General features: G+C 33.8%; 1 protein-coding gene across 3 annotated transcripts in view; it reads right to left on the bottom strand.

Annotated features, from left to right (window-relative positions):
* Positions 1–274: 274 nt before the first annotated feature.
* LOC118204690 (uncharacterized) overlaps positions 275–23,059 on the bottom strand; it is a 49,560-nt gene continuing 26,775 nt past the window's right edge. For all 3 annotated transcript variants that reach the window (XM_035376988.2, XM_035376989.2, XM_085807526.1), the window contains 2 exons: positions 22,213–22,326; positions 275–1,661 (listed from right to left, as the gene is read on the bottom strand). In XM_035376988.2, coding sequence (XP_035232879.1) covers positions 1,122–1,661; positions 22,213–22,326 — 654 coding nt within the window. In that variant the 3' untranslated portion in view covers positions 275–1,121. The remainder of the gene's footprint in view (positions 1,662–22,212; positions 22,327–23,059) is intronic.

Below are 23,059 nucleotides of genomic sequence, written 5' to 3'. Positions count from 1 at the left end.
TACTGCAACACCTATCACATAAATACATAAGCAATTTTTTCTTTTCTACTGAAAGCAGTCATTACTGCTGCAAACCCATTGTTAAATTACTTGAATCTCATTACTGACAGAACACTTTTTCAAACAAGAGGCACAAAAAAAGTTAAGTAGAAATTTCAATATCAGCTGTAATTCCCTTTTTATTCAAATTTCTAATGCTACCTTTAATCCATATACAGTCAATTCCATTTATTAAGCTGGCAAAGAAAATTAACACTGAATCACTAGGCCTGAAAACAATTATCTCCCATTTTTATTAAATTTCATTATTCAAAAGCAAATACAAGCTTTATGATGTAATTAAATGAATCATATTGCTACTGAATGCAAACATAATGAATTGTGAAATCATTGTCAAAAATAACATTCAAATATCTCCAGTTATTTATAAATCACCTCGACAAAAATTTGCATCTATGAAAGTGAATACACTCCCTGAAAATAGAAGCATCAAACAATTTGATATATTAAAAACTTTCAGTACATTCCTAATGAATTTTTTTGCAGTCAGTCCATGGAGACTATTTTCAGCAAATTACCACTCACATTATTCCTGAAGACGATTATTACAATAGGAAACTTAATACTCATTGGATTTTACATACTTTAACTGCATTTTCTTGTAATAAACTCATAGTTACAAAACAATGTTCTTAATTTTCATTGTACATTTTCCCATTTTATGCCAGATAACGACTTCACAATCATTAATTTGTTAAAACAGAGTTTTACTGCAGAATTTGTATGTGCCCTTAGTTTTTTCCCCCAATCTTTTGAAATGATACTGAGATAAGACAACTATAACATACAGGAAAGCACAATTTTTATGTACATATTAGTTCATGTAAAATACAACAAGCAAGGATATTTTACAAAAATTTCACTTCAAAAGTCCATCATAAAATACATAAAGACAAAATAATTTGTTCATTCTTATCACTGACAAACAAAAGAGTTTGTAATTTTCATATTTGGTGGTTGTAAGAAAAACACTAATTAATCAAACTTGTTTTAATAAGTATACACACATTACAAGACAAGGAATGTACAGAAATTTTCAAAAGATCTAATAAAAAGTGTTTTCAAGCGGAATCAGGAAAAACTGTAGAATTTTTTTCAGAGTCCAGTGTCAATTCTTTTTCAATATCCACATGGCGAAAAAATTTAAATTCTTCTCTGGCAGCATAATGACTAGATGAAAAGTCAAACATAAGGCCAAGAACAACATTTAAAGCAGACATATCATAACGATGGCAGCCAGAATAACGATAGAGAGGTTTTTTATCAAACCTGCAACCAGAATTTTGGGCACCAATCGGTGCAATACAATTTGGAACAAGAGCGCACTTAACCCAAGGAAACATCAAACCAAAATGAATGGAATTTAAGTTATATAACACAATGTGATTTGGCTGCACCATTCTGTGAAAAAAGTATTTCTCTTGTTTGGTGTTGAAATAATCAAACATACGTGGATGAGTTAAAGCTGATGTAGGCTGGTTGATGGTCCATGAAACAAGTCCATCTTTCTCAGCTTGACTCAAAATATTATGTATTTCTCCTGATGTAAATACATATTGCACATCCATCATAATTACAGCTCCAGCTTCATTTAAAACCTCCTAAAATTAATAAAAATTTCAAATTAATACAACTTCAGAAAAATTACTTTTCTTTATAAAAACACAATTAAGATCCTAAATTTGGCATAAATTACAAAGTAATTTTAATTTTTTTTAAGCTACATCACACTCTGATTAATGAAATACAGAAAAAGCATCTTGTAAAACAAATATTTTGCTAAAGTATATTTTTTGGAAGGGTTGACATTAAAGATTGGGGAAAAATACCTTGTTACTACTAATGATTTATGAATGCTGAACTTCTGACTGATTTAGAAAAAAAGACAGTTGATTTTAGTATACATTCAAAAATCAGCTATAATTAGCTGCTAACACCCCCTCCCCCAGTAGATAATACAGAAGAAATTATTACATATGAAGCTCTTGATCACCAACGCAAACCTTCGGATAAAATTAAGCAACATTTTCAAATTTCTGAAAGGTACATAACAGCACTGTATCACCAAATATAAAATTAGAAATATTTTCAAATTTCAGAAAGGTAAAAACATCACTGTATCACCAAATAGTTATTTTTAAGGAATTTATAAATATCCATTTACATCAATTTTGCAACTACTTTTTTTAGCATGTTCCTTAGCAAGCAGACCAGTCTGCCCTTTGTGTGTGCGTATTACTCACATACTGGCAAATATCCTAATTGATGTAAATAATTCTACAATTCATCAAAACCATGCTTCTCAATTTTTCATACATTTATATAAAGCAAACTGCTGCCACAATTGATCTGCATTTAGTATGCACGTAATTGCAGCATTTTACAATTATCTAATACCTTATTCAATTCAGTAAATGCAGCTACTGTAAATAATGTTGTCGTCCAGCCAGTTAGTGATGCTGACTGTTGTACCGATAGGCACAGGTTCAAATTTTAAGACAGAAATTTAGAAGAAAAATTGTGTCTTTAAGCTTTTTCCATTCAGTTGTTTTTTTCTTGATAATATTCATACTCCATTGTGTAATTTCTAAAATATAACTTGCTAAAACAGAAATAATTATATCCTTTAGCAAATGATATGCTCTCTGGTATATCAGGTGTTCTCATTTAAGACTGATAAATATAGAATCAAAAGTCTTTCCCACAAACAGATTTTTTTCCAACAAGCTGTGGCGGTCCCGCAATTCTGCAGCATGTGCAAGATACTCTGGATGTTCCAGTGTTGACCAGAACCATTTCCCGCCAATTGGTTGAACGTGGCCTGCACTTACGACGTCCGTTAAGAAGACTGCTATTGACCCCACAGCACAGACGCCAACGTTTAGAATGGTGCCGGACTGGAGAGATGTGGATGACAGAATGGCGAAACATCGTGTTCTCAGATGAGTAACACATCTGTTTATACAGTGACAGTCGCCGCATACGTGTGTGGCGTCGTAGTGGAGACAGACATCTAATACGGCAGTAACTGTCGAATGCCCAAACACGCGACAATGTGGCATAATGGTTTGGGGTGCTATTGCCTACGATTCCAGGTCACCTCTAGTTCGTATTCAGGGCACTATGACGGCCCAAAGATACTTGGATAATGTAGTGTGGCCAGTGGCAATCCCCTACCTTCAGGGGCTGTCTAATGCAATTTTTCAGCAGGGTAACGCCCGACCACAGTGCTCGTGTCTGCCAACATGCTCTGCAAGGTATACAGATGCTTCTCTGGCCACCGTACTCTCCTGACCTGTCACCAATCGAACATGTGTGCGATGTGATTGGATGCCATTTGCAGACTCTGCGCCTGCCTCTTCAGAAGACGAACTGTGGGAAATGGTTGAACGGGAATAGAAAGCCATCCCTCAGGACACCATCTGCACTCTTATTGACTCTAAGCCTAGACGCATTTCTTCGTGCATCGCTGTCTGCGGTGATCCTACATCTTACTGAGCCGACGCCGTTCTCGCTCTGTATTCTGACTATCATTTTGAAATAAAGATCACTTATTGTTGCTTGCTGTTTCTGTCATTTTTCCAAATTTCATCACTTTCTGACCACTCCTTCTTAGTGTTTCATTTTCAACGTCGAGCAGTTTACGTGACAAAAAAATAGTACTTGAGCTAGCTTCTTCCAGGAAGCAAGAAGGAAATAAGGAAAATTAAATTCTTATCAATGTGTAATTGACATAACATTTAGGAACTAGGCAGACACTGCACTAAATAATTTAAGAATTACTTCAATTATGGAATGTCTCATAGATAATTGATGATATTTTCCCACAGACAAAGAAACAAGATTTTTTATTTTTTTATTGCTTTCGTCATCTTCCAAATGGCATGTGGGTGAAGCATTATTTGCTTGCATGCTCACGAAAAAAAGGATGCTGTGATGCTCACTATTGTTACAACCAGGTCAAGTCTGCTTCTATTGTGAGATACAAGTACAGAGACTGAAAAGGCAATTAAAAATTTTTCTAATCGTGAACTGTCTCAAAATCCCACAAATCATACCTAATAGAGGAAAGATTTGTCTGTCAAAGTTCAAAACTTGTTAATAATTGATCAAGTAACACAAGATCAAATTCAGGCTGAGGAAACGGGATTGTTCTCTGTCATTATGACTCCACTAAAAAGAAATCTTTAAAGGACAATCAAAGAAAAGCTACAAAATCCAGTCAAAGTAAACTTCTAAGACTAAGTTGAATAAATGGTTGAATATAATGTTTGGTGAATGAACATGTTCAATGAGTAGTGAAACCTGGAAGACTGGCTACATACCTTAGCAAGAACATTCAAAATAAAATAATTAGAGTGATACCAAATGAAAATAACAGTTATGAAAAATTGCACAATGTTATCAAAAGAATTTCAGAAAAAATTATTTTCCAACAGTCTTTAATTAGTTAAATTACTTTTAACAGCATTTTCCGCACAGCAGACGCACCACTAAGAACCTGAGCTATCATTTTAAGAGGGGCAGATGTACATTCTAAAGCAGAAACCATTTACAAATATATATATATATATTTTTTTTCCAATTTTATGAAATTGAAGATACTATACATATAGGAAAAGTTTCACTGAATTATTGCTTTATACACTTATTATATAACTTCAGGATATCTCTTGAAAACTGCCATAGATAATTCTATTATAACTGAAACAGCATGAAAGGTTAAAATGAAATGGGACACAAGCATGTGTTTTTTCCGGTAAACTCACAAGCTCACTACATTTTTGTTCAGCTCAATTCATTAACTGAATTGTTAGTCATGAAGTTAAACCTTTAATTGCATTACATTTTTTGGTGTAATGCTTAACAATACAATATGCTTTCTTGTTGTTGCTTTTCCTCTGGATTCTGACGAAGTCAGACAAGGTCCAAAAGAGAATCCTTGACTCTAAGAAACTCAAGCAGAAGGGGTAGATTGATATAAATATCCTCCCTAGAGAGGTCCAAACAATCCAAAATTTGTTTGGCAGAAGCCTGATGATCTTGGGATTTGGTGCACGTGGAAAAGATTTTCATGCCCTCCTTGAAAAAGAGGAACTTAATGTTTTCACTCGCAATACATAAGAGCGCAGTCTGAGAGCTCCTGTCACACTCAACGTTTAAAGACCAACCAGGATACCTATCCTAAGCCACAAGAGTCATCTTCAGTTTGTTGGCTGCCAGATGTTGCTAGTAATGTAAACCAGCTTTAGTCAACATTGCATGTGCTACGAGTATGGAATTGGTTGAAAATGCAGGGAGAATGGTTGCTACGTCATCAATCAGGTTTGTGCAGTTGGTTGTAGAAGTTCTTCATGGCTCTGTATTATATTGTGTTTTCGGCACTAATTTTTCATATTTAAATAAGGAATATAGTCGCAAATCTCTAAATCGTTACTGAATTTATCGAAAGCATGACAATGTATTTGAACTTCCTGAAAATGTCTGCATACTTTAGACTGACAAATTTACTGTCATAATAATATGCGCTGAGCTGAGAGTATTTGGAGTCACAATCAGAAAATAGGAATGTAGTGAATATATATATAAGATATGAAAAAGTGATAGCTGCTTTAAAAATAATTGGTGACCTCAAAATTAACGATTTAACAATTTCCACCTAAATTCATCTGCTCTCCCAGATTAGATATCTTTCTATGTAACAGTACATGAAAAGGGCAACTAATACTAATATTAACCAATCATAGCTTGTCTCTAGAATCACACCTACTTCGGTATAAATACCTTCGGGAAGCTAATTATGTCATTCTTCTGCTAGCTTCTACATTGCCAATATCTCCCCGCTTCACTTCTTTAAATTGCCCGAGTCATTCTTGTTAAAACCCAATGTACATAGAAATTTATCATATTTCATTTTCATTAAATCATAGAAATATACTGGATTTCATTGTGATCGGCTAAATATCTACTGACGATTTAAAATTCATGGAAATAAAAATTATAAATGTATGAACTTAGTTTGGTGTTAACTTCTTCCTCGCAGCCCTACCTCGGCCATCGCGACTGTGCTTCGAAATTATGACACACACACACATATATACGTTGTAGGATTCAAAAGTTCCCAGACTTTTGCAGTAGTACGACTACGAGAACATTTTTGTGTTACTATGCTCTCCCCCTTTTCTAAAAGTGGTTTGTTTCAAATCACGTGGTCGAAAGTTCACAGCGACAGCGTTTTTTTGCAGGCAGGTGCATTCAGTAACCGGCAATAGAAAGAAATGGCATCAGTTCAGCAGAGAATCAATATCAAATTTTCGCTAGGAGACTTTTGAAATGTTGAAGCACGTGTACGGAAGTGAAACGTTATCAAGAACACAAGCTTTAGAGTGGCATCGTCATTTCAGAGAAGGCAGGGAAAGTGCCGAAGACGACGAACACTGTGGCTGTCTCTTCTGACTGATTTAGACTGACTTTGAACACCGAAAAAAGCAAACAATTGCCAAATAGCAGAATCAGTTGGGATATCAGAGGCTCCATGTCAGCGGATACTGACTAAGGACCTTAACATGCATAGGGTGTGTCAACACATCGTTCCCCGCATGTTAACCTCTTCGCGACGGGCGAATCATATATGCATTTCGTACGGACGCATGCGAGGCCCGGGCGGTTCACCCATGCACTCCTGGAGAACTGGCCAAGTGAACGGGCAGTGCAGATATGCATTTTAAGCTGAAACAATTTTTAATAGCCACTAGATGGCACTCTGTGTCCATTACATTTAAACTGAACGTAGTTTTAGTATTCTGACCTTCAGATTGTTTATATTCTGGCTGTTTTTGGTATTTTGCTTGTCAGCTGTGGCTGGGGAGGGGGGAAATCGTAATGTAAACAAACGCAGCTCGGCTCTTTAAATCGCTGCGTGCTAATGAAAACATTCTCGTATCTGATTTATATCCAATTCCTTTTTTATTCTATTTTTTTCCTCTACTTTGTACGGTCTTTTAGGGTTACTGTGCGGAGTTTTTTTACGTTTTGCATTGCCTTCAGATATATTTCCGTTCCTTCTTTTTTTATTTAGGAAAGCCTCACCTCCAGTCTATTATGACGGGAAGGAGGCGCTATTTATCAGAGGAAGAATACCCTAGTATGGTTAGTGAACCATTTACTAACGCAAATGAGAGTACTGATTCATTTTCTAAGGAGTTAAAAAGTGATACTTTTTCTAAGAGTTACAAGGTGATACTTCTCTGTGCTTCGAAATTTACCACGCTCGTTTTCATTTTAAATTTTGTTACTTCTTACTGTAAATAGTCTTTATTGTGTTCTTTTTAATAATTTTAAACTTTATTGATGGATTTTATCAATTAAAACTTTAGAATAATTTGAATAGCTCTTCCGAAAAGTATTATGGAAGATAAGCAATTTTTTAAGTATATTTCCATGTAAAATAAAGAAATAAATGTTTTAAGGGCTAATTTTAACATATATAAGAGCTCAAGTAATAATCTAAAATGATACCAAAAATTACGATGCTAGAAGCGAAACTTTTGTTTTTCTGATTTTTGTTATAAAATTAGGCTTAACGATGCAAAACCTCCGTCCTGTACGGTGACTGCCTTCGATTCTCTTCCGTCCCGCACGAGCGTTTTAAACAAAGGTGCGCCGTCGCGAAAAGGTTAAACGTAGACCAAATGGGAATTTGAATGGCAATGGCGGGAGAATTTGTCAGGACTTGTGTTTCTCTTGATTTGCTTTGGAAACGTGGATGATCCTGAATAGGAACAGGAAGCTTACTCAAGCTATGTTCAAGAAGGTGTGAAGTAGACAACACAAGCAAGGAGGGTATACGAAATCCTTTATTTTCAATCTTTTACAGGCACTTCTGAACTTCGGAATACAGAGACCAACACTTGTGGTCTGAATGTAAGAATATAAAAACTACTAACTAAAACTAACTATAAGCTAACTTTGAATTAGTATACAAATGCCTAGCACTAAGACTGGCCTTTAATTAAAAAAGTTACGTATGTAGTACACCGAGCTGCTTAAACTATAATATGTTTGCAAATATCAAGAGGGCTAAACCTCTGGCATTAAAGACAACCAGCAACCGAGTGAAAACTCGTAAAACTACAGTGGCAAGCGGTTTGCTTCCCAAAACTCCTTCTTCTCTCTCGTTGGTAAAAAGCCACAACTTAAGTACTTGGGTGTTAGCAAGGCAATTTGCATAAACAAGTTAAAACATTTAATTCTGGCAGGAAGTAGAAAATAAGAAGTGATAGTACAGTTTTAAAATAAAATAAACATTAGTAAAACTTAGGATCCTTACAACTTAACCTCGACTATTGACAAAGATCCTTCCCTACCTAGCAGAATTGTTACTGGAGACAAGAAATGATGTTTTTTGTATGACCCGCAAACCATGAGAGCATTGGCAATGTGGAAATCACCACAATCTCCACGGAAGCATAAATTCCTCCAAGATCGCTTTAAATCAAAGGTCATGCTAGAGATAGTCTTTGATATCCAGGGCGCCGCTCTGTAAACAAGAACTCTATATCTGCATTGTTTCTATCATCATCATCCTGCATTATATCCTAAATATCCTGCATTAACATTGGGAACATCTACATCCTGCATTGTTTGCGCGAGTCGATTCGGAAGAAGAGACCAAAAATGTGGGCTAAGCAATTATGAGTACTGTTGCACGACAACACTCCAGCTCACCAATCCCTACTCGTCAATGACTTCTTTGCAAAAACAAAAACAACTGTTTTACCTCATCCGTCTTACTCACCTGATCTTGCAACCTCCAAATTCTTCTCGTTTTCAGAACTGATAAGACGCTTGCGGGGTCGTCGATTTTAATCTTCAGATGAAGTTAAATGTGCATCGCAGGCTGATTTAAAGTACATGGCCAAAAATGGATTCAAGACATGCTTCGATGAATTTTACAGGCACTGGCGAATTGTGTTGTTGTACAAGGGCCTTATTTCGAAGGAAGATGTGTTTCTGCAATTTAATTCATAATATTTTTTATGTTATAGAACTCAGTCCGGAAACTTTTGAATCCTACCTCGTATATTATAAGAGAGTACATTTTTCCAATTTTCAGTAAAGTACTTTTCTAACACATATATTTCAGCAATTAATAATATACAGATATTCAAGATGAATTTCACTAATTTATGAACAACGAACATTAAGTTAATTTTAAAATATAACAGTTAAATGCCTTACAAACAATACTGAATCCAATAAGTAATATCTTTCAATATTAAGCATAATAATAAGTAATATATAAATATATAGATTTTAAGAGAATTATAAAACAACAAAATATAAAAAATTATTGTGATACTTTTATAAATTATTTTTATCCTCATTATGATTTAAAACTAATTTCTGATAGTTAATATATAATCTGTCACAAAAAGTACATGCACCCAGAAAATATGAACTACTATCACAAAACATGTATGCAGTGTATGAGGAGATGAACAAATGATTACAAATTCAAAACAAAAGATTGTTTTATTAAGTGTTATGGCATGAAAAATGTTACAAATTAGTAAGTAGTATAGCCACCTCTGGCAACTATACAAGTCGAAACATGGCATGGCATCGAACCAATTAGGTCACCTATGACCCCTTGTGGAAGATCATGCCATATTCTTTGAAACTGGGCAGTAAATTCACCAATATTTTGGGATGGCTACAGTTGCCTTCCAAACATGTAAAAATGTATCCTATTGACAAGAGGTGTGGTAAGCTGGTAGGCCACGGGAGTATGCCATATCCTTGAACACACTGTTGGAAGAGTCACGTAGTATGTGGACGAGCATTGTCTTGCTAAATGGCACCTAAGCAACTTGATAGCATAGGCAGTACAATCAGCATTAAAATGTCACCCACGTAACTGAAGCCATTATAGTGCCTTAAAGCATGACTAGAGGTGATTGTGTGTTCCAACAAACCGTTCCCCTCTCTGTCACACCTTCTTTAATCACCATATGTTGCTTGACAACAAATACCGGATCGGACCGCTGGCCTGACTGCCTCCACATGCATGCGCGTTGGTCGTCTGCACTGAACATGGATGCCTATTCTACGATCACTGGACACATCTACTATTTGAGTGAACAATACTGACTCAAAAAAACCGATATCATCAGCCGCCTTATGCAGTCCGAAGTTGATGGGTGGGTGGGTCCATTTGACTTTATTGAGAGGGGACCAGGCTTCAAGTAGCTTTAAACCAATCACAGTACAGACGAGTGATGAAATTTATAGCATGCACAGGATAAAGTTCTTGGAATACTCTCCCATCATTTCACTAACTCACACGCCCCATTTGCAGTTCGAAAAAATGGCCAGAACAGTATTATGACCAAAACGCAGGAGAATGGAATATGCTGCTCTGTTATGTGCAGGAAAGTCCCGTCTTTTTAGGGAAGTTAATGCAGGAATTTAGGGCTACGGAAAAAAGAGAGATGCGGGAAAGCATTGCCTACACATTAAACGCATGGAGAAATAGATAAGAGTAAATGAATTAAAATAGATTATAGTAAATGAATTAAGCTTACTTAAAATCTCTTTAGAAATCAACAATTTTAAATGTTTAAATTTATAATATGTTTAATTTGCATTGCAATCTACTTGCAAAGTAAGTTTTTTTCATGCTCGCATTAAAATTGTGTTTTCACAGTTAATATTAGAAACATTACAAATTAAAATATTTTACTTTACAGTTAATATTAGAAAATATTTCTTTAAGTAAGAAATTAGAGAGAAAATATTTCTTTAATATTTCTGCCTTTTATTTTCTCTTTCTATAAAAATTATTTATTTAAGGAAAAGAAATAAAATTCCTTCGTTCATTACAGTATGACCAATTGCTGCTGCATTCAGCTATCACACATGTATCAAAATATTTTATTTTAAATAATTTATCCTATAATTAACATGATGGAAAAGAATTTTTCAATATAAAATATATAACGAAAACTATAATCATCTATTCTCTATGTGTGATTAATTCGTATTGCAATATTTTTCATGCATATATTAGTAATACTTTTTTTCAATATTAATTTACTGTTAATTTATATATATATATATATATATATATATATATATATATATATAAATAAGAACATATAAGTCATATATATATAAGAACTGCTTATTTTAAATATTCTTCCTTCTCAAAAGATTTTATTCTGTGAAAGTAATTAAAAGATAGTAATACAGTCAAAAGTCGTTAATCCGGACTCATCGGGACTTCGGCGATTCCGGATTATAGATCATCAGTTTAAATCTGGTAAGATGGCATGCAGAAATTACAAAATTAAAAATATGAAACCATAATTTATGAAATAAAGAACAATTATGATCTAAAAGGTATCAAAATTTACAAAAAGAAAAAGCTTAATATTTATTTGTTTACTTTATTAAACATTTCTTTCAATGTAAGTTGTTTAAGTTGCTTCGTTTTATGTGATAATACTTTCTCTTTAATTCTATTAAACAGACATAATTTCTTGTCTAGTTACAAAGTTCCGCTGTTAAAGTCCTATAATTGCTGTGTCGAGAATACCGACTAATTTGTCAATCGAAATTTTTTTGTTTTCAATAACCTCTGTCACTTTCTTCACTATCGGAAGCGAATTATAATGACGAGGAACTTGTTTTAAATCATATCAAAGACGGAGTACATCGAGATGAAATACTACATTAAGTAAGGAATTATAAGCCAAATAAAATAAAAACATCTGCCCTGAAGATAAGGATAGTGCTGACAGATCAACTTCCAATTCATTGCGCGCCGAGGGCGATGTTCCCCCCGCGGAGCAGCGTCAAATTGATAAACAGATTTCGGATTTCGAAACATACTTTCGCTTTAGATCCTTTACATATAACAAATATATATCGGAAATTCTATTTGATATAATCGAAAGTTCAAGCTTACTTTTATAAAATTGCTCTAACAGTCTGCAAAAAATAATAAGCCGGATCCAATTCGAAGATTAAGGAACAACACAATCTACAACATTAACTGATTTAGATAATTTTAGCTTAGCTTATACCATCCATTATACGTTAAACGCACATGCGTAAACGTTTTATGCGCACGTGTACATGCGTACTTGCAGCCGTAAATGTCTTACGCGCACACATAAACGCCTATGCGCATGCGTTAACACGACGCATGCATAGAAAGTTTGTAGCTTTGAGGTCCGGATTATAGATCATTCCGGATTATGGGTGTCCGAATTAACAACTTTTGAATGTATTATTTTCACAATGTAAGTAAACATAGTCAATGTAAACCCCCTGCAGCTGAAGCAGTTCCTTGTCAAACCAGCATTTTAACACTTTGACATATTAAATAAAAAACTGTAATAATAATTACTATCTCTTTTACAATATAAAAATCAGAACTGCTATAAACAATTAATTCTCTTATTTTTTTTTAAAGTTTGTAAAGAAACAAATATTTTTTAATACTAATCGATTACGAAAGTGTTATTTAATGAAAAAAACCTGTCTTATAGCATTGTTACTTTATAACATAATACAATAATCATGCAGCATCATTCTACTGATAAGCCCACCAGCGGCCGTGTGGTAAAGTTGCTGAACGCTGGTAGTTCGGCCCGAGGTTCGAATCCCGCGAACGGGCTGGCTGCATGAGCACTCCTGTGGTTTTGCCCATGTGTAACAGGTATACAAGCCAGTTTCCCTTAAAAAGTACTCCCTTAGAAACTAGTTTTAAATCATAACAAAATGACATACAAAAAAAATTCTGATGGCCTTCAGATTTTATATTATGCCCAAAGGGGCTTTTTTAACCTTCTTTGTGTTACTTTTATTTTTTAAATGTTTTTCACAGTTAAACCATAAAATTCAATTAAAAAGTAAAACCGCAAAATAATTTAAAATAGTTTGCTTTACAAAATATGAAATAGATAATAAAACCAATTCCCAGTTCCAAATTTGGGCTTCCAGATGCCTATATTTGGGTGGAGGATTATGTTATTCAGAATTTGATGGCTCTAGGTACCATTGTTTTACCACAATGCAGTAAACATACATTTATTTATGGAGATTCTTCATTATTTAATTTCTTTAAATATAATACAGGGCAATAATATTTGGTGGCAACAATTTAAAAAGTAAAACACCATTTATAATGAAACACCCCAAAATGACATTAATAGCCCTCCTGGGCTAATGCCCTTTGGGCTAAAAATAGTTTACAAAAGTGTCACACTACTAATGACACTTAAAAATATTCTAGAACTACAGTGGTGGCCAAAATTGTGGACACTTTTTGAAATTTTAATGTTTTTGAACTTTGTATGCTTATAGAAAATGTTACGTTTCGCAAAATGCAAACTTGTATATATCATTTAAAAGAGAATTTATTACTGAATTCAATACAAAACACAAAATTCAATCATTTGCAATACAAAAAAAAGTTATATGTACTTTAATATAAATAAAAAACACAGTTATAAAGTGGTTTGTAATGTCTAGCTTTCCTGGCCAATCACTGTTCTTGTTCTGAGAACCAATCAAATGTTAGTAACTGCCAATAGAAGCTGACATCATGTTTACACTTGAAACAATTCATTATTTTGCTTTGTTCTGTAGAAGGAGGACCTGTTTCTTATACACTACAATTACAAGTAGGAATTTTTGTAAAAATTTTGAATATTTAGTCAATAAGCAATGACATCAAATAAAAGGGTAGATTGGACACCTAGAAAGAGATGTAATATTATTGTGTTACGAGAAAGAGGTCTTTCCTATGCTGAAATTGCAAGACAGGTGGATGGTTCAGTGACTAAATCTCTAGTCCGAAAGTTTTGTTTACGACATCAGGAGACAAATTCAATAAAAAACAAAGAAGGAAAGGCCGAAAAAGGTGCACCACATCTATTGATGACAGAAGAATAAAAAGACTACGTCTCCAAGATAGAAAAATGTCATCAGCGGCCATCATAAGTGATCTGAATGATGCTGGTGTTTCTGTCAGTTCAAGAACAATCAGGAGAAGATTAACAGATCTTGGACTGAGAGGTAGAATTCCACGAAAAAAGCCTTATCTTAATTTTCAGCAATGAAAAAAAAGACTACAGTAGACAAAGGAACACATTTAATTGGACAGATGATCAGTGGTCACAAGTTATACGGAGTGATGAAACTAAAATATCGTTATTCGGTAGTGATGGCTGAAAATATGCAAGACGTAGGATAGGAGAAGAGCTACATCCTGACGGCATTCAAGCAACTGTGAAGAACCCAGTTAGTGTTATGATTTGGTCATGCATGTCAGCAGATGGTATTGGTCACCTTCATGTCATCGATGGGACACTGAATGCCAGAAAATACATTGACACTATTCTAGAACCAAAACTTCTACCTTCCATCAGATCTCTTTCCCAACAATGCTTCGTTTATTTTTCAGCAGGATTCTGCTCCTTGCCACACGAAAGAATCGAAAGAGTGGTTTCATACAAAGAGCATTAAATTGTTGTCATGGCCAGGAAACAGTCCTGCCCTCAATCCTATCAAAAATTTGTGGCACCGTTTGAAAACTTTTGTCCGAATGAGGCGCCCATCAAATAAAACGGAACTAATTGAGGCTATAATTGTTTCCTGGCATCATGTAATAATGAAAGAAGAGCTTAAAATTCTTGTCAGCTCAATGAAACGTCGATGTGAAGCTGTAATAAAAAATAAAGGGTACCCTACTAAGTACTGATAACTCACTGCAATCATCATCGATAACTATTATCGTTTAACTTTTTTGTATTGCAAATAATGGAATTTTGTGTTTTGTATTGAATTCAGTAATAAATTCTCTTTAAAATGATATATACAAGTTTGCATTTTGTGAAACGTAACGTTTTCTATAAGCATACAAAGTTCAAAAACATAAAAATTTACAAGTCCACAATTTTGGCCACCACTGTATTTTATAGTTTTACAATATTTTTATTTTTATTTTTTATTTTACAGTAATGTGAATGTTGCCGTAATAATGAATGACATTCCTTACTGCGTTCATAATACTGTTCGTAAGGTATTCCACTGTCATATTTCAAAATAAATTTAACTCCTGCTATATATAATTCGAGTACACTCTTCTCGGATGTCTATATTATTATTAACTGAAAAAGGATCATGTACTAGATAAATACTTATTATCTTCTACACTTTTAAACTATATAATTACAATATACAGTCAAAAGTCTTTAATCCGGACTCGTCGGGACTTCGGCGATTCCGAATTATCGATTTTTCCAGATTATAGATCATCAGTTTAAATCTGGTAAGATGGCATGCAGAAGTTATAAAATTAAAAACATGAAACCGTAATTTATGAAATAAAGAACAATTATGATCTAAAGGATATCAAAATTGACAAAAAAAAAAAAAAAAAGCTTATTATTTATTTGTTTTTTTTATTTAACATTTCTTTCAATGTAAGTTGTTTAGGTTGCTTTGTTTTATGTGATAATACTTTCTCTTTAATTCTATAAACAGACATAATTTCTTCTTCAGTTACAAAGTTCCGCTGGTGAAGTCCTATAATTGCTGTGTCGAGAATACCGACTAATTTGTCAATCGAAATTTTTCCGTTTTCAATAACCTCTGTGTCACTTTCTTCACTATCGGAAGCGAATTATAATGAGGAGGAATTTGATTTAAATCATATCAAAGACGGAGTACATCGAGATAAAATACTGCATTTAGTAAGGAATTATAAGACAAATAAAATAAAAACATCTGCCCTGAAGATAAGGATAGTGCTGACAGATCAAGTTCATTGCGCGCCGTGTCGTTTCCCTTCCCCCGCAGAGCAGCGTGAAATTGATAAACATATTTCGGAATGATTAGATAATCAAAGGATATGCCTTTATCCATTTTTTGCAGCAATTCCACTTTTGGTTTAATGGACTTCGAAACATACTTTCGCTTTGTAGATCCTTTACATATTAGTAAATATATATCGGAAATTCTATTTGACATAATCGAAAGTTCAAGATTACTTTTATAAAATTGCTGTAACAGTCTGCAAAAAATAATAAGCCGGATCCAATTCGAAGATTAAGGAACAACGCAATCTGCAACATTACCTGAATTAGATAATTTCAGCTTAGCTTATACCGTCCGTTATACATTAAACGCGCTTGCGTAAACGTATTATGCGCATGCGCACACGCATATTCGCAGCCGTAAAGGTCTTACGCGCATGCGTCAAAGCGACGCATGCGCAGAAAGTTTGTAGATTTGAGGTCCGGATTATAGATCATTCCGGATTATGGGTGTCCGAATTAAGGACTTTTGACTGTATATATATAACTCAGGAAAAGTATAAATAATTTTTCTATCAGTAGAAATTATGTTCTTGTTTTCTGAATGTGGCTCTAAATTCTCTCTCAGTTCATCGCAAATTAAAATAACTATAAATTTTCGGAGTCTAAAATATGTTATGAAAACATCTTTTGAAAGAGCAAAAATATCGTCATGTTTTGTATAAATTCGCCGCTGACCTACGACCGTGTTCTTCATTTAAATATGAAAAAATTAGGGATGAAAACAAAGTCATCATTTACTTGGAACGTCAACTGCACAAGCCTGATTGATCACGTGGCTATCTTTTCCCTTGAGCTTTCCACAACTTCCATACTCACAGAATATGAGATGTTGGGCAGACCTGTTTTTCACTAGCAGTGATATCTGGCAGCCCACAAACTACAGCAGACTCTCGGAGCATAGAATAGGTGTCCTGAATCATGATTCATAGCTGAAGATCACACTCCAGCTTGCCAGAGTTCAACAAATATCCAATTGACACTACCTATGACGTGGGGTTAGTGGTAGAGGTCTTAATAGACGTTGGCAGCATATACCAGCGTCGGCTAGTCATCTTCGAATGTTTTACTCTGATGTTACCAAATGCCTGGAAGGTGGTAAATTGCATCAAATTAATGCTAGCAACATTGTTGGTGTGGAAGTGGCCAGTGTTTAAGTTCATTTCTTCATGAAATATTTTGGCTTGAACCATTAACATTGGACCCGTCAATAGCATGCCATTGCTGCAACGCTGTCTGACCCATTCAATCATCACTTTGTCGTGATCGTCACTTTTAGCATAACGAACCCTTTTTCAGTTATTCATTGCAAGTGGGATGTTGGAATTCACAAAAAATTCAAAAAGTTCCTTTTTCTTTTTGCTTATGTCATATACAGTTGACTTTCCAATGTCATACTCCTCGCATAATTTTGAGATGGATATGCCTTTATCCATTTTTTGCAGCAATTCCACTCTAGAATTGGAAACTCTTTTTGACATAATCGAAAGTTCAAGCTTAATTTTTATTAAACTGCTCCAACAGTCTGCAAAAAATAATAAGTGGATCCAATTAGAAGATTAAGGAACAGCGCAATCTGCAACATTAACTGAAATGCCTTAGAATCAGTAAAGATAATTTTAGCCTAGCTTATACTGTCCATTATACATTAAACGTGCATGTGTAAAGCATACAAAAAAAAGTATGTTGCTTCGAGGTCCGGATTATAGATTATTCCAGATAATGGACATCCAGATTACGTACTTTGTACTGTATTAAGCTTTTTCTTTTTGTAAATTTTGGTACCCTTTAGATCATAATTGTTCTTCATTTCATAAATTATGATTTCATACTTCTAATCATATAATTTCAGCATGCCATCTTACCAAATTTAAATTGATGATCTATTATCCGGAAAAATCCAGAATCGCCGAAATCCCGACCAGTCCAGATTTCGGACTTTGCACTGTATTTATTGGTTAGCTAATACTTTTGCTTTGAAAATAAAGTGGCTTAGTTTTTCCTCGAACTGATAATTTCATAAAGATTAGTCAAAAACAAAAGCGGCTAATAAACAATCATAAAAATATTGTTTTAATAATATATTTATCTGACAATAAATAATTCAGCTGGGAAATAGGAGAATTCGATTCTTGTTGGAACCTGAAAAACAGATCTTCCAGTTGTTAGTTCAATATACTAACCATTTACACGGCGGGAGTATGCATGGGTGAATTCGAACTACAATTTCCGATACTACTCTTATACATCGTAGGATGTATGCCATCACAAAATGTGGTAATACGTGTTCTGTGCTGGTTTTGGGCATGATGTTGTTTGTATGGCAACCTTTTTGACCTTTTTTTTTTACTTATTATATGCTCCACCCTTGGGCACTACATGGAAAGGGAGGAATGCCCCGTGGAGGTCTTTTTAAGGGAAACTGGCTCGTATCCACGTTATACATGGGGAAAACCACGAAAACACCCATGCAGCCAACCCATTTGCCGGGACTCGAACCCCGGAACGAACTACCAGTATTCAGTGGCTTTTACCGCTCGGCCGCTGGTGGTCCACACTTTTGACATTGAAACTTAATTTTGCTGGAGTGGTTTTATTTGCTGGTTGGTTGGTTTGGTTGTCATTTTGAAATGGCTTATGTTGCAATGAAAGACGTGGTGGCAAAATTTTTGTCACGTATTTTGGATAGTGTGCAAGGTAAAATCGTTACTTTTGAAATTTTGAATCGCAAAAAGATGCGATATAGCAAAATTGTGGCACTTTTGTTTACAGATGTTAGAGGCAAATTTCCCTATATGTCATTTTTTAAATTATTTATTTGTATATCACGAAGGGTTGTAAATTCATGGACCACTTGCACCACTGACATGTCAACAGCGAAATCATGTGGAAACATGCTCAGATAAATATTCCGAGAAATTAGGGCATGCGCTACAAACTACGTCAGTTGTCTGTACTATGATTGGTCTAAATCTGTCTGAAGGCTTGTCCCCTCTCAATGAAGTCAAATAGACCCATACACATAGCAACCAAGGACCACAGAATGGTTTTCTCAGTAAAAGTTGGAAGCGGTAGAAGCTACCAGTTTTTTGTTTAATCAATATTGTATGCGCTATAGTAGTTAAGATCCAGTGATTGCAGAATAGGCATCCAAGCATACTAGCTGATTACCAGTGACGGATGGGAGTCACAAACCATTCCACCATGATTTGATATTTTCAGAGTATAGTTCCAGATAGGTGAGGATGAAAGAGGAGATATGTGCTTTCGAAGAGTTTAAAAAAAATCTTTAAAAAAAAAAAAAAAAAAAAAAACCTTTAGTGAAACAGTAGTATTTGTAGGTGTGTTGTCAAACATCCATTCCAGATTTGAGATTTTTCCGGATATTAGAATCAGTTTAAATCTAGTAAGATGGTTTGTAGAAATAATACAATTAAAAACGTAAAATCATGATTTATGAAATACTGAAGCATTTATTATCTAAAGAGTATCACAATTTACACACACAAAACAAAAAAAACAAAAAAAAATCTTTTTTTTTTATTATACAATTCTTTCAAGCTGCTCCGTTTTTTGTGCTAATACTTTCTCTTTAATTTTATAGACAGACATAACTTCTTATTCAGTTACAAAGTTCCACCGTTGAAGTCTTGTAATTGCTGCATCCAGAATTCCGACTAACTTGTGAATCGAAATTTTTTCGTCACTCTATCTGTAGCAGTATTTTCAGGATCTAGAATCATACTACAGATTTCACCATCTGGTAATTTATTGATGATTAAGGAGCATTGTCATCATAGTGAAAAACATCTTTTACATCCTCTTCATTTATTATTGCTTCTCCACATTTCTTTAAAAAATCTGTCAACTGAAAAATTTCACCTTTGGTTTGCGATATCGGAAAACCTTTAGATTCACGGCTATCATAAAAAAAAATGAACTATCATTCACTATACACATTTGCCTATGTATTATGAGATTGGCGATTAAAGAAAAGTTGTTCCGCTAAATTTTATCTTGCTTCTATCGTGCACTGAGACAATTAGACCTGAATTGTATTAGTTTAGTTATTTATCATACTTAATGCTTATTTCTTGCACATGCTTAATGCTTATCTGAGTCCCGAATAAATAAATTCCCACATATACTTAAGGCTTATTAAAGGCAGATGCTAAATATCTTGCCGCCTGATGCCATCTCTGTGGCTCCTAAATTTTCCTACCAAGCACCTCACTTTGTCTTCGCTAAATTCTGCCGCCTGGTGCGGCCATATGAACTCTGGCGCTGGTTTTGGGTTTATGCAAATAACAAATTAGTTATTCTAAATTCAGATAGCATTAAATGTAATCTTTTGGCCTATGAGTATCATTAACAAAACCTACTTTTAACATAGCATTACGGGTTTTGTATCTATTTATTTGTTTTGGTATTTTTAAAAGAATTATTAACTTTATAATTCTATTAAAAATACTAATTAATAATTAAATTGTTTTATTTCCCTGTGCAATGCTGCACGCAACTTATTTAAAGAGAAAGCTATGCCGGAAAAATTAAAAATACAGGAGCACGGGCATTTAATAAATAGATATCTCATAATTGTACACTTTTGCTTTCTGAGAAAATACCAGAATGTACTCATGCATGATTTAAAAAGCTTATAAAATGAGGAAAACCTCTCAATAGTTTTTTTTTTTTTTTTTTTTGAGAGTTTGTTTAGAAAACTGCTGTTGTTTACCGTACCGAATTTGCGGCGAGATTGGATTAGCTTTCTCTAAGTTTCTGTGTTTTTAATTAAGTTCTGTTAAACGTTTTTAGTAAATTAACTACTGTGAGATATTGTACGAATACCTGAGGAAATTTAAGTAGTTTGTTTCATTTGTTGTGATAATAATAAATTTTATTCACTTTTCATCGGACTTGTGCATTCAAATTATTACGAATCTGTACGCACGCAGCAAAATGGAAAGAAATTTTAAAATTTTCCTGTCAACATTTCTTAGTGAATTTAACTTAAATCTGTAATCATCATCAAGCGTAATGTCAACATAAAAGGTACCATACTGTTTCTCAATTACTAATATTAAAAAAAATTTTTTTTAGGCATAGCTCCATGAGTCATTACTCAAGTTGTCATGTGTTGATAAACATGCAGTGATGAATGCAAAATATAATAAATAATGATTCATGAAGTTGGGAGTCAGGGATATAATATATTAATATGTGTAAAATCAATGATGTATCTATAGAATGTTTTGGTTTGAGATGTGCGACAGGCAGATACACAGCTACGGAGCCAAATCAATGATCATACAAATTTACACTAAAATTTTTTTTTCAATAACAGGGTATTAGTGCCGAAGTGAAATTAAGAATTGGAACTCTTCACATGTTTTATCATGCGCAGGGGGAGGGCGGAATCAAATGCGCATGCGTAAAGCACACAAAAAAAAATAAATAAAATAAAGAAACAGTTGGTAGTGACGTTTGAGGTCCAGATTTTAGATTATTCTGAATATTGGACATCCGGATTTCGAACTTTTTAGCGTACCTGCAAAGAATCAAAGAGCACTCACCAATCGAGAGATGCTCTGAAAATTTCGGGCGAATGAGAATCCAGATTGTCTTCCAGACTTGTCCAGAAAATCAATAAAGTGAGGAGCGTAGTTCCAGAGAAAGAGTTTCTATCTCATGTTCTTTCAGCTCTGCCAACAGCACTGTTCTACTTGCTCTGTCAAAAGCATTCTTATCTGTCTACGGAGACTCAGTAACTGGTAACAGCTATACAATATTGACTCAAAGACTCAGAACAAACAGCTGAGACCAGAAGGCATTAAAGAATGTTTTTCATACTCAGGTATTTTCATTTCCTTCGGAAAAGAGCTGTTTATGCATTGCTACTGTACATATATTGACAAACTCTCTGAAGAAAAATTTTTTTTACGTCAATTGGGTGGCCAATACAGGTACATTAAACAATATTTTTTCAATTAAAAGTTTCATTAGTAATCTCAAAATGGGGAAATGTGTCATCATAGACAATACATTACAAATTAAACATTTCCCCTTAATTTCTAGAATCACTTCATATTAAGAAAAAATACCCCTAAAAGAAATCACAATCATTATTAAACAGTAATTTATTTAAATGTAATTTTACTAAACAATGAGTGAAAAACAGATGATCAGATCCCATATATATAATTTTTGTTCAGTAAATACAATTAGAAATATTATAAACTAAAATAAAGGAAGGAAAACATACCTGGATTATAATCGGTCGATAAGCAAACATTTGCAGATTTCTAATATGAGAAGGATATGAATTAAAATCAAAAGTTCTAAGGATACAGTTCGATGAATTGCAAATCCCGTTGATCTGAAAGCAAAGAAAACATTTTAAATATACAAACAAAAAATAAAAATACGTGTACCTTCAATATGATAATTAACTTAAATATTTCTCAGTAATAGTTTGCTAAAATACTCTAGTACTTTCACACATTCTATTATGGATTCCTTATGTAAATGATTAACAAATACTTGAGATAAATATATAACTTTTTTTATTAATAAAGTAAGTTCCCATACTTCCCAAATTCTTGTAAGAAATGTAAAATTTACAAAATAAAAAAATTAAATGCAATTTTTATTACAGAAATTTGTTAAAACATAGTGGTATAAATTGTTACTTTTAAAAATTACAGAACTAAAAATATCATACTTTAAAATTTTTGAGCAACTTAATGTAAAACTAATATCACATAAATAGGAATAAAATTAACCAATAAAGGCAAAGTTCTGACTGACTTGCTTATACATTAAATTTATGTTATACTTTAGAATTCACGTCAATTATGAATACCTGCATACATGCCAACAGAGATTAAATTTAACGCCAAAGCATCACAATACAGTAATGCCCAGCTTTTGATTGAATAACAACCAATTTAAGGTATTTGTTGGCATACAGTATGTTTTATTTAGCCAATATTCAAGCATCGTTTTATGAACAACAGACATGGATTATTACAAGAAACAAGTTGTATTAATATCCATGTAAAGATAAAACAGAGTTTAAATAAAAAACATGATATTCAAATATATGATTT

This window comes from Stegodyphus dumicola, chromosome X1, assembly GCF_044657685.1.
Source record: "Stegodyphus dumicola isolate Sdum_Otavi_A_Nest chromosome X1, ASM4465768v1".
Lineage (NCBI taxonomy): Eukaryota > Metazoa > Arthropoda > Arachnida > Araneae > Eresidae > Stegodyphus > Stegodyphus dumicola.
Note: the sequence above shows the minus strand (reverse complement) of the source record. Positions and strands in the feature narration are given on the sequence as shown.